The 14,009-nt window shown below is 40.7% G+C and overlaps 1 protein-coding gene across 5 annotated transcripts in view; it reads left to right on the plus strand.

Moving 5' to 3' along the window:
* The window catches only part of LOC121877334 (programmed cell death protein 7-like), a 59,196-nt gene that overhangs the window by 8,070 nt on the left and 37,117 nt on the right, over positions 1–14,009 (plus strand). For 3 of the 5 annotated variants that reach the window (XR_006090964.1, XM_042383040.1, XM_042383039.1), the window contains exons 4-7: positions 1,779–1,965; positions 3,571–3,678; positions 6,446–6,581; positions 9,476–9,635. Coding sequence is in view for 4 of the 5 variants with exons in the window: in XM_042383040.1 (XP_042238974.1) it covers positions 1,779–1,965; positions 3,571–3,678; positions 6,446–6,581; positions 9,476–9,596 (552 nt within the window). In the remaining variant the exon portion in view is untranslated. Of the gene's footprint in view, positions 1–1,778; positions 1,966–3,570; positions 3,679–6,445; positions 6,582–9,475; positions 9,959–14,009 lie in introns of those variants that run through there. The other 2 variants (XM_042383038.1, XM_042383041.1) reach the window with 1 other exon arrangement.

Genomic DNA, 14,009 nt, shown 5'->3' on the forward strand with positions numbered 1-14,009 from the left:
CTTTATTCTTCTCTAGTGACCATGTGCAAAATTTTACTGTTACTTATCTATGTTGTCTGTAACTCAGCTTCCTACTGCATAATGTTCAGTTCTCTGTTATCATGAAATGTATTATTTTTTACTGAAAGATTATGTTTGTTGGATTTCATGAATATTAGACAACCCAGCTTTCACCTGATGATTAAACACCCGAGTACTAGCCTAACCAAACCCTCCATTTATCAATAAAGTGTTTAATCATCAAGTGAAATAAATTGGGGTTCCTAATCTTCTTGAGGTGCCTTTGTTCTCATAATTATCTTGGTACCGTACAGTATGCTGTTTCGCATATTTAGAGTAGGTGGCTCACAGTAATCACACTCTTTTCTAACCAATTCTATACCACTGCTGTACAGTGGTCCCTCGGTTAACGAACAGTTCGATTAACGAAGTTTCAGTTAACGAATTAACTTCCATAAGTATTTTCAGTCCGATTAACAAACAAAACTTCGATTGATGAAATCCTTACGACAAACACTTTTTGTTGTGCACGTCAGCTGATCGGCTAGTCCGCCAATACAGTAATTGGTTCTATATGTACAGTTGTTTCCAGTGGAGTAAATATCAAGAAAGTTGGTCTTGAATATTTCTGCATTTTTTATATTAAAATTATTGGTCATTCTGAGATTTAGTTAACATATTGTTAATATAAACAGTACAGGGAACAGTTTTTGTGCGCCCATCAGCTGGTTGAATCACCCAACAACGCTTCTCAGTTTAACTTTGTTTACAGTGGAGTGAACATCGATTTTGTTGGTCTCTTGAATATTTTTGCATTTTTACATTAAAATTATTGGTCATTCTGAAATTTAGTTAACATATTGATAATATACAGTGTAGAAATTATTATGTAACATGTAGAAGGCATTAGAACCAATGCACTGTAAAGAATATGGCATGTCATCATCGGTGACCGGATAAAACCCCAACGGACAAAACCCCAGTCTCGTATATAAAATACAAAATAAAACACTTTTAGGCTTAGGTTAGGTTAGTGTTGACAAATGACAACCCCGTTGGGGTTTTGTCATGGAATTGTCATCATCGACTGCCTCAACAATCAGCTGTTTGATATGTAAACAAAGCTGCCAGTAATACGACATACACACCTCAAAGTAAGTTAAAATACAGTATTCTATTGTTTTTTATTTATTATTATACAGTATACTGTACTGTACAGTACTGTATTTAGTTTATATTTAATGTTTTGCTAATTCTATTACCGTTATACAGTACTTTGTATGCATACTTTGTCTGTGAGTTGGAACCAATTACCCAATATCCCATTGAAATAATAGATTCGGTTAACGAACGACTCTGTGGAACGAATTGTGTTCGTTAACCGAAGGACCACTGTACACTATAATATATCAGAGAAGTACCTGGTGTTCATAAATTATTTGACCCATTGTAAACCTTAATACAGTAATATAAAAAAAATGTATAGATACAGTAGAACACTGCGCACATTTGTTAGTTTACGACAACACAAAAAAATTAAAAATTTCTCTGTATTCATCATATATAGTATAGTAAAACCAGCATATTCTGTGTATAATATTGTTGAGTTGACTATTAATTTTTAAAATGTATAATTTTTTTTTATAGACACCCTGTATTGTTATACAGTACATGTATTTAGAATAATTACCTAAGGGCTTCTGCATGTAAAATTGGCATTTCAAAAGTAAGGTAGCCAGTGCTTGTAAAAATATTTTAGTAGAATTTCATTTTATTAGGAAAAAGCCATCAAAGCAGAAGCTGATAGTATTTTGGGAGAAGTCCGTCAAAAACAGAATGACACTCTGAGAATGCAACAACTGTTGGAAGCTCTCATTACTCTACGTCTGACACGTATAAACAAGGGTGCTGCTCATGGGGATGTATCCACACCACAGAGGGATCAACGATTTGCTTCCACTATAAGTAAGTTCTGGAAGCCATTATAAAGCATATTTTTTCTTTTACTTTTAAATTTGTAATTTTGTATCAGAAGAACCATATCCAATAGTTGTGATCATCAGTGACTCATTTATCACAGGACAATAAGCTGATCTTATCTAGATACTGGAAAATTAGACGACATGATTTCACTGAATTTATTAGGGTTAAATTAAGTTATACAAGGTCCAACACAAAAATAACGAGACTGACCCTATAACTCGGGAACCAAGAGTGGGAGGGGAAGGACAAACAGACGGTTATTGAACATGTTCTAACCTGTCACAGAATGACAAGGCTCAACTCGATAGCTTCACTCAGTACAAGTGGACGCGTGTTGAAGTATAGACGTGTTCTTACGCTCGGTCGGAAAATGTCGGACTGCAAAACTGAGCAACAAGTTAACATCAAGTTTCTCGTTAAACTTAAGAAATCCGCGACGGAAACTTTTCAATTATTGACTAAGGCTTACGGTGAAGATTGCATGTCTTGTGCATGCGTTTTTGAATGGCACAAACGACTTTCAGAAGGCAGAGAAGCCGTGAAAGATGATGGCCACCCAGGCCGTTCACGCACAGCAGTTACCGATGACAACATTGAAAAAGTGCGAGATGTGATCAGAAAAGAACGTAGGTTGGGTGTTCGAGCAATAGCTGAGAAAGTTAATTTAGACAGGGAAAGTGTTCGACACATTCTAACGGAAGAATTGAACATGACAAAGGGTTGTGCAAAAATGGTTCCAAAATGCTGTCAGATGAACAATGCGCCAGCCCACAACGCTTTGTCTGTGAAGCAGTTTTTAGTCAATAAAAACATCACTGTGCTTGAGCACTCACTCTATTCGCCAGACCTGGCTTCCTGCGACTTCTACCTCTTCCTAAAAATCAAGTCCGTTCTCAAAGGAACCAATTTTTGTCGGTAGAAGAGGTGAAAGCAAAAATGTCGGAGCTCCTAAACAGCTTTACAGAACATGATCTACGGAATTGCTTTGAACTGTGGCAGCATTGTATGCAGCTGTGTGTCAACTCAGAAGGGAACAACTTTGAAGGCGATCTTAGTTGATTTTCTTAATTTGGTAAATAAAAAGAGTAACAGCATCAGTCTTGTTTTTTGTGTTGGACCTCGTATATGTACTGTACTGTACAATGTCTTCAGTGAAAGCATAAGTGGTTTTTCTACAATGATTTTATAAGAATTCTTAAGAGTCGGTAATACAGTAACTGCAATTCGCAATACGCAAATTAATTTATGCCACAGTATATTTTAATGCTTTTCACTGTATTGAAAGTAAACATATACTGTACTGTATTAGTATGCATATGTCTGTTAGAATGAAATAAGCTTCCTGGTTTTAAAAATATGATACAGTATTATTAATAATTTTTTTTTACAGTATTCAGGGCAGATTGAAGTGTGAAAAGCTTTCCTTAGAGGCTCAGATGATATTGTACATGGATCATCTTGTGTAGTAGGGAGTAATGTATTCAGTATTGATACGGTATTAGAAAACATTATATATTTTTTTTATCAATACTGTAGTGTAGTTGTACAGTCTAATACAGGTAGAGTATATACGTGGTATTGTTCCAGAGGGTATTGGTGATGTAGTGAGGAGCCAGATGAAAGAATATGAACTGGAAGAACAAACTCTTTGTGTCATGATGGAGGAAAGTGCCTCACATCAGTCTTGTGGTGCAGGTAATGTGTCATCTTTCTTCCAATTGTTGACATTTTCTTATTCTGGATATCTTTTTCTGCTATATTACAAGGCAGTCAGAACCATTAGTGAACACAGACTCTTTTATCACTTGCTGGAGTAGATTCATTATTGCTACTTTATTTCCCTTCCACAACAAGGCTTTGGGATGTCTAGTTGACTTACCCCTGTTGCTTCACTCAGTCATCCATCAATAGCATCCACCTACTCTGTATATATTTCCATCGCTTTTTCATTTTTTTATAATATAATAAGAGTAAATTAGTGTGCTCATAGCTGTTGCAAGGAGGTCTCTTGGAAGTTTTGAACACATATAAGGGTTAAGGGCCTACAATAACTTCATCACCTGGTAGTTTGGTGGGCTTGCTTTATCAAACTTTCCTGTTGCCCAAATTGCCCCACCCCCTCATGGGATATTTGTTTCTACTACAGCTGCTCCCCGACTTACGACGGGGTTAGGGATCAACATCCAAGTCGTAAGTCGAAATGGTCGTAAGTCGGAAATGCTTAAATAATACTACAGGTAGTTCTGCTATAACGCGATAATTGTGTTCTTGTAAAATATCGTGTTATAGAAAATCGCGTAATAGAAATAACAGGGCTTATGGAGAAAATAGGGTTAGGTGCAGATTACTCGAAATCGAAAAAATTTAGTAGTTAGCCTAACACAAAGGATAGCACAGTCTAAATAAATGTTACATTCATATCTAATAATGAAATCATACAGTAAATTTAACACTTTACCTTGAAAAAATATGAATGTAACTTGATGGGGGAGAAGGGTGATTTTGAGGTTGATAACATCAAGCTTCTCTTCAAGTGTTATATCCTTTCTTTTACGATAATCACCGGGAATTCTATCATCAGAATGCTTTTTGGAGATATTCCTCTTTACCATATTCACAGTTAATACCACAAAATTGGAGAAATAGTAAGCAAAAATCGCGTTATAGCAAACAAGCGATCGCGTTATACAAATATTGTTCCGAATTCATAAATCGCGTTAGAGCAAATTCGCGTTATCAAAACACGCGTTATAGCAGAACTCACTGTACATAGAAAATCGAAAATGGGGGTTTCTTTTTCTTCTCAGCACCACAAAACACTCACTTTTAAGCTTGCCAGCCATTTTAAAGTGAATTACAGATGAAAATTTTGTCTGTGTACTGACGTTGGAGCTCAAAAATACGTAATTTGACCAAATTTTTGTACGACTGAGGCAGGTCGTAAGTGCGGGTGGTCGTAAGTCGGGGATGAGCTGTACAGTATAAATTAGAAGTGTTAGTACAATAGAACCTGTATGGCATATAGTATGTAAAAGTGAAAATAGTACCTGTACCATATGTTATCAACATAAAACAAAAATATTTGTCATTTTGGAAAGCAAAAGTCAGCCCTATTCTGATACTTAAAGATAACACACAACTGTTTCACTTAAACAAACATTTACTCCAAGTAAGGTGGTAAATAGGTTGTGTTCTTTCACTACAGCTCACTAATATAATAAGTTTTTTGTGTACTCTTCTTAACCCGTACAGCGTCAACTGCGTAACAGTTACGCCGATATACTTTCGAGATAAATGAATAAGTACTGTAAAATCTATACTTATAATGCAAAAGTGAAATTAATAATTATAAAATCATAAAAAAAAAACACGTATTGGTGAAAATTATTATGAAAATGAGTAAATAATACGAAAAAGTAAAATATTATATTGATGTTCCGAAATCGAGATAGATGATAAAGAAAGAAAAAACAGCTACAGACAGTGAAGACTTACGGTAATTAGCATAATTCCACTCTAACTCGATGAAAAACGTCAACACCCGTAAAACTCTACAGGTTCTATGCTTAAACTTTCAACGCCGTGACACTTTCACCCATGGGCGTAACTACACCTTCCATGGTTCGGTGAGTTGCTAAATGATGTTTTTCCTTCGTTTTTTGATAGTATAAGTCTATTTCAGCCAAAATCCAAAAGTAAATTATAAGTCTATTTCAGCCAAAAGTAAATAAATTGCCGACGCCAGTCGAACATACAGGTAGTTGTGCTATAACGCGATAATTGTGTTCTTGTAAAATATCGTGTTATAGAAAATCGCGTAATAGAAATAACAGGGCTTATGGAGAAAATAGGGTTAGGTGCAGATTACTCAAAATCGAAAAAATTTAGTAGTTAGCCTAACACAAAGGATAGCACAGTCTAAATAAATGTTACATTCATATCTAATAATGAAATCATACAGTAAATGTAATACTTTACCTTGAAAAAATATGAATGTAACTTGATGGGGGAGAAGGGTGATTTTGAGGTTGATAACATCGAGCTTCTCTTCAAGTGTTATATCCTTTCTTTTACGATCATCACCGGGAATTATATCACCAGAACGCTTCTTGGAGATATTCTTCTTTACCATATTCACAGTTAATACCATAAAATTGGAGAAATAATAAGCAAAAATTGCGTTATAGCAAACAAGCGTTCGCGTTACACAAATATCGTTCCTAATTCATAAATCGCGTTAGAGCAAATTCGCGTTATCAAAACACGCGTTATAGCAGAACTCACTGTAATTATATTAACTTAGCTGACGCCGTACGGGTTAACATGGCAGTAAATGTTATATATAGTATAAGGTGATGAGCATTGCACTCTTGAAAAGAATGTAGCTTACTTTATCTTTCAGTTTGAGAGTGATTATTATTATTATTATTATTATTATTATTATTATTATTATTATTCAAAGGTAAGAAGGTGAAACTATTAAGACGTGAAGCAGTGGTTAAGAAACTCCTCTTTGGTGATTATCCTCCTCTTGACGAAACAACAACACAATCTTTCACTTCTGCAGATGACTGTTTAGAGACACTCATAAAAAGAAGGTAAGTTAATATGTAACAAGTGCTAGTTACTTTGTGTTGCACCAGTGTGCAAAAAGGTATTAATTTTTTGTCATTGAGTGTGTGTGTGTGTTAGTGAGTAACATTCTCTGTATCACTGTAGTGAGTAAGTTAATCATTTAGTAACTGAAACATGTACATGAGTACTGTAAAGAGCTTCTGACAGAAGAAAACTATGATCTCATATAATGCTGAGGCTACTGTAAATTTACAGTACAGTACTCTAAAATTCAAACAAGGATAAATTTCTTAAGGACTGAATAGGAGTAGTGCTTGTAACTCAGTATTATAATATTCTCTTAAAAGTTGGGATTGAGATGAGAGACCAAATATTGTATGCTAGGTATTAGAGTTTACAATCTTCAGCAATCATGATATTCGGTCATTATGATGCCAGACACATCATACTCATAATTTACTATGAAAAGTGAAAGTGTGGCTCATTAACCTGAAAGCTTATTAGGGATAGTGCTTATACTCCACAATGTACTGTATACTGTACCAAGTCTTTGATACACAAAGTGGCAGTGTAACCAGCACTACAATATTAACACATTCAATTCCCATACTGTAAGGTAAGCTACCTATTTACAAGTTGGCTGAACTGCTGATGCCCAGGCATTAAACCAGCAACAGGAGGCAAGTACTGTATCCACCCGAGTCTATTGCCTGGAGTTTTAATCACTCATTTTCTGTTGGAGGTCATCTAGTTTACAATCTGACTTTAAAAAAATTGAGTCACGAAGGACACCTCGCTATGGTGCTTGACAGGGAGGTGTGGTGGTAAAAGAAACTTATAATATTGGAATTAGTTCATTTTACCGTCACACCTCCCTATCAAACACTGTAGTGTTGTGTCCTTTGTGACTAAATTTTTTTAAAAGTCTGGTTGTAAACATGACCCCCGTCAATGGAAGAGGGTGATTAAAACTCCAGCCGTAAGTCTCTTCAAGATGTTGCTGCTAGAGCTAAAAAATACTTTGCTGCTTGTTGTAAGAAACACCAATAATATACTGTATGTGGGATAAGAGAGACTTAAGTAGAGGATGAATTGTTGGGGTGAGAAAATGGAGTCAGGGAGAGATATGGGTTAGAACAGTGGTTCTCAACCTTGTTTGCCCCATGCACCCCTTTCACCATATGTCAGAATGTCATTCCCCCCCTCCTTTCCAAGATTGTCTGCCTCAAAAAGTGCATTCCAAATAATATGCATATAATACTGAAAATCCTTTTTTTTTTCCATATTAGTACATATACATTTACAATTTTACATGGATTATTTTTATAGTGGAGTTTTACAAATTAAATGCCAATTGAAAATGTTGATGGATTTATAAAACTTGAATAAAAGTAAAATAGTTTTTTTTTTATTTATAATGAATTACTTAACAGACCAAACTGAAGCATAATGCAATAAACAAAAAGTTCAATAGAATACCAGGATATTGTAAATTTATAATTAATTTTATTCAGATGAAGATTACAGTCAATGAGAAACCTGTGATTGTTTTTTCTTCGCCAATTCTGGGATAGGCGGAGGAGTGCTTGAAAGGGCACAACGCAGGTCATTTTCTACCTCTAATCTACTACGTTGCTTCGTTTTAATTTGCAACAGAGTTTAAAAGCCTGACTCACAAAGATATGTCGACACAAACGGAAGCAATGCACAGATAGCTCATTCTGCCACTTTTGGGTAGGAATCGCACATCAAGGGCCAAAATTCTGTGATTGATTTCTCATCGAACATATCTCTTGCTCCCGAATCAGTTTCCCCCCCCCGAAAACCTGAATTCCCCCCCTGGGGGGAATTTCCCCCTGGTTGAGAACCCCTGGGTTAGAAGGTATGCCAAAAAAAATACTGGAAGATTGTGCTTCATCTAGGTGCAGGATTTTATATACAGTGGTCCCTCGGTTAACGAACGCCTCGGTTAACGAAATTTCGGTTAACGAACGCCTCGGTTAACGAAATTTCGGTTAACGAACTGCCTCCCATAAGATTCTTAAATTTGGTTAACGAAAAAAAATTCGGTTAACGAATTTCTTACGGACCGACCTCAACATGTTTTCGCTTGCACTGGCCGGTCAACCAGCTTTAGTATTAGTCCGCCAATACATTAATCGGTTCTAGGGCTTAAATTCCTTACTATTTTAGTAAATATCAAGAAGTTTATACTATTCAATAATTTTAAAAGTTTAATATTCAATTTTTTAGTCATTTTAACAATTATTGAACATAATTGAAGGTAAAGTGACTAGTTTAATGCGCGGCATCCAACCTCTTAACACAGCAAACAGGCGTTAGTCTCTCTCTGTTTTCACTGGAGGTAACATCTTGCTTGAGACTCTCTTCAACTAGACGCTTTTTTTTCTCTGTTTCCAAGCAAATTATTGGTCATTTTGAAATATATTTTACATATTGACAATATATAATGCAGTGCAGTGTTGATTTAAAGAAAATAATCTTGAAATACACCAAGAGAACTAAAATTTTATGGGTGAAATGGTGCCATGGGGTGACTTCTCTTCCACCCCAATGCCTTCTCTTCTTCCTTCTCCTCCACCCCCATTCTAATTCCCATCATCATCATCCAGGAGCCTTCTACATACACACCTCAAAGTAAGTGAACTTTTCTACCATTTTTGTTGAATTTAGGCAATTTTCGGTGAGCTGGAACCAATTACCCAAAAAACCATTGAAACAATGGTTTCGGTTACGAATTTTTCGGTTAACGAACACCCTGCTGGAACGGATTGTGTTCATTAACCGAGGGACCACTGTACTGGTATTTTCCTGTGTACACTGTAGGTAGAGAGATAAACTGTTGCTGTCGTGATATTATAAATACTACTGTATAATTTTATATCCTCTTTTGTAGGTGCGATTGGGATCAGTTCATCACTGATGATGACAACCCCCTTGCCTCTTCAGTTCCTCTACACTGGGTTAATCCACCAAGTCATCCCACAACTCACTGGGCACAGTTTCAGGTCCAGTAGGAACTATGATCTGCAAAACAAGTTTTAGATTATTTAAAGGTATTGTACCATTGAGCTAAAGACAGTTCATAAAATAAATTGCTTAACCTCTTCAGACAGAGGGACTTAACCTGGTACATCCTCTTACACCAATCATCACATCAACCTGGTACAACCTTTAATCTCCATAACAGTAGGAAACACTGGGAAGGTAAAATTGCTCTGATATGTATGGCATGTTTGATTCTAAAATGATCACTAGGCCTAGTCAGTCTGTTCTGTTTACTTGTTTGATGGTGGGCAGTGGACTGCCAGCTGAGTGATAGGGACATTCATTCAAACACACACCCTTCTGCCCTCCCTACCTCACACACACACACCCCTCCCTACCTCACACACACACACCCCTCCCTACCTCACACACACACACCCCTCCCTACCTCACACACACACACCCCCCTCCCTACCCACACACACCACCCCTCCCCACACTCACACACACACCCACCCCCTCCCCACTCCCACCTCACACACACACACACACCCCCCTACCCCACAAACACCACCCCACACACACCACTCCCCTCCCACCCCACCCCACACACACACACACCCCTCCCCACTCCCCACACACACACACCCACACTCCCCACCTCCCCACACACACACACACACACACACACCTCCCCACCCCTCCCCACACACCACACACACCCTCCCTACCTCCCCACACACACCCACACACACCTCCCACCACACTCCACACACACCACACACACACCCCTCCCACCCCACACACACACACACACACCCTCCCACACACTCCCACACACACACACACCCCTCCTACCTCCACACACACACCTCCCTACCCCCACACACACACCCTCCCCACCCCACACACACACACCCTCCCCACCTCCCCACACACACACACACACCCTCCCACCTCCCACACACACACCCCTCCCCCTCACCTCCCCACCCCACACACACACCCTCCCACACACACACACCCCTCCCCACCACCCACACACACACACCCCCTCCCCACCTCCCACACACACACACACACCTCCCCACCCTCACACACACACACACACACCCCCCTCCCCACACCCACCCCCTCACCCACCACCCCCTCCACCACACACACACCCTCCCACACCCCACCTTACCTCCACACTCCCTACACACACCTCCTACCTCCCCCCCACACCTCACACACACACACACACCTCCCCCACACACACACCCTCCCTACCTCCACACACACACACACACACCACACCACACACACACACACCCCCTCCCCACCCACACACACACACACCTCCCCACCCCACACACACACACCTCCCACCTCCCCCACACACCCCTCCCCACCCCACACACACACACACACCTCCACACACCTCACACACACCTCCCCACACACCCCCTCCCCACCCCACCCCACACACACACCCCACCCCCACACACACACACACACACACACCCTCCCTACCTCCCACCACCACCTCCACACCACACACCACACCCCTACCCCCACACACACACACCCCTCCCACACACACACCACACACACACACCCCTCACACACACCCCACACACACACACACACCTCCACACACACACACACCCCACCCCACACACACACACACACACCCCCCTCCCCACCCCCACACACACCCCTCCACACCCCTACACACACACACCCCCCACCCACACACACACACACCCCTCCCCACCTCCACACACACACACACCTCCCTACACACACACACACACACACCACCTCCCACCCCACACACACACCCCCTCCCTCCCCCCACACACACCTCCCCTCCCTACCTCCACACACACACCCCTTCCCCCACCACACCCCTCCCTACACACACCCCACCCCACACCTCACACACACACACCCCCCTACCCACACACACACACACCCCCACACACACCACCTCCCCACCACACAACACACACTCCTCCCTACCTCACACAAACACACACCCCTCCCCACCTCTCACACACACACCTCCCTACACACACACACACACACACACACACATCTCACTCACACACACACACACACACACCCACCCACCACCCCTCCCCACACACACACCCCTCCCTCCCCCACACACACACCCTCCCACCCACACACCCCTCCCTCCCTCTCCCCTCCTCCCTCACACAGACACACACCCCTCCCTCCCTCACACACAGACACACATCCCTCCCTCCCTCACACACAAACACACACCCCTCCCTCACACACGCTGCCAGATTCTGGGGTCACTAATTCTAAGGGGAAAACTTAACTATAGTCTTAATTTTAAGGGTTGCTGCCACCAGACCCCCTCTGGGCAGTATGTAGCTCGTTAGGTAGCGGGCAGAGTGGACTAGGTATTGGGTTAGGTTTTTCATTGACCAGATCGATAAGGGGAAAGAAGGGTGAAACCATAACATGTCTTAACTAATTTATTCCTTATAAAACATACTGCATTCCGGTACAATACAAGTGAGTTGGCCTTCCTCAGAAGAACAACGATGATTTTGGTTACCCTGCTCGACAACAGACGTCTTACATTAATTGCGTGTCATCCACATACTTATTGCATAAATATCAGTGACCACCTTACCTCGGTCATCCCTTCTTACAATAACACTCAACATGTCAGACTGCTCCACCTGTATGGAATATCGCACCTTAAGTCATCATACATAGTAACACCATCTCACCACACCTGTTATACTCCACACCTGCAAGTATGGGACTCCTTGTAATTTCTAGGTACACATATCAGGCACCTCGTTTGCACCCCGCCCTCGGTAGGTAGAGACGAGGGTTTCACCAAGAGACATACCAGTGCTGTTTCTACGCCTGGTATTATCGGTCACTCCAAATGACGACCGCGGAGTGTCTCAAGCGTTTCCTTATTTATTCCTACTCATTTGGGGTGGTATGCTGGGAATCCACAGGTTCAGTGGATTAGCCGAGCTGGGAGTAGTCATCTCACATGGTGGGACGCATCCAGCCCATACGTGCACGAACTGATCGCTATAAGAACAGCCCAGTCCCAACCATTGTAAAAATTATCAATAACTTGTAATAAACCAGTGTATTCACTCCCAGTAAATCCTACTTCTTGTACTGTCACTGTTAAAATGCCCTGTAGTTTGAGCTTTTCCCCATCTAGTTATTATATATCTTATTTGTATCACTTATGTTACTTGTATATTATTTGTAAATCGAAACCCATTCCTCAATTATGTAACTGTATATTTTCAGCCTTCTGGCTGCCAAGCTCTTTCAATAAACCATTAATTATTATTATTATTATTATTATTATTACCCTTCCCTACCACACACACACACACACACACACACACCCTCCCTCCCTCACACACAGACACACACCCTTCCCTACCTCACACACACACAACCCCCCCTTTCCCTCACACACAGACACACACCTCCCTCCCTCCCTCACACACACACACACACACTCCCTCCTCACACACACCCCCCTCCCTCCTCACACACACACCCCTCCCTACCTCACACACACACAGAGCAAAGTGTTGACATGAATGTCATAAAATACATGTTATAAGCTGATGGTGCGTGAACACTTTATTAACGACAGAAAAATTATGTTACTGGGTCACTTGCATATTCAAACAAAGCACAACTAAGTCAAATTCACTTAATACAACGGGGTGGAACACAAAGTAATGGATATACCTGTTCACCGAGAAGTCGAGGGCTTGATAGCGAGTACGTATTATATACATATGGCATCACGAAAATTGTGACCAAGTCCCAGGTTGTTGATCTGACTTTCTGCCTCATTTACACACAATTGCAGGGTCTGAATTATTTCTCTTACTATTGACAACACAGGTATATTGTTTCTCACTTGATTTTTTTTTTTCAATTCTTTATTATTATTATTATCATTATTATTACATTATCGCCCCCCAGGCCCTGATGTGGGTCAGTGACCTGTGCCCGGGTGGGCTAATCCCCATAAAAAAAAAAAAATTAGGGGTCCGGGATCGACGGTTAATCCGAAAGTCGGTTAATCGAGGTTTTACTGTACTCCCGTTTCTCTCAGCTTCTCGAAACCCCTGAGTTACTAAGTCAGAACTTTCACAGATATATTCATGAGATTCCTTCACTGTACACATTGGCTTGTGAAAATTAGGCGATGAGCTTATACTGACTTCGTACGATTAACTTTTTTAACTAAGCAGTGTTTGAACTTTCAAAGGCAAGAATTAAACTGCCGTCAAGTACTAAGAATGGCAGTGTATTGTGGGCAGAACTTCGTGAGGAGATAATGAGATTTTTCCGTTATATTGCAGCGATAAGCAATAGACAGTTTACATTTCAGAAGACTACAGTCTCTCCTCAACTTACGA

This window comes from Homarus americanus, unplaced genomic scaffold, assembly GCF_018991925.1.
Source record: "Homarus americanus isolate GMGI-L3 unplaced genomic scaffold, GMGI_Hamer_2.0 scaffold367, whole genome shotgun sequence".
In the NCBI taxonomy this organism is placed as follows: Eukaryota; Metazoa; Arthropoda; class Malacostraca; order Decapoda; family Nephropidae; genus Homarus; species Homarus americanus.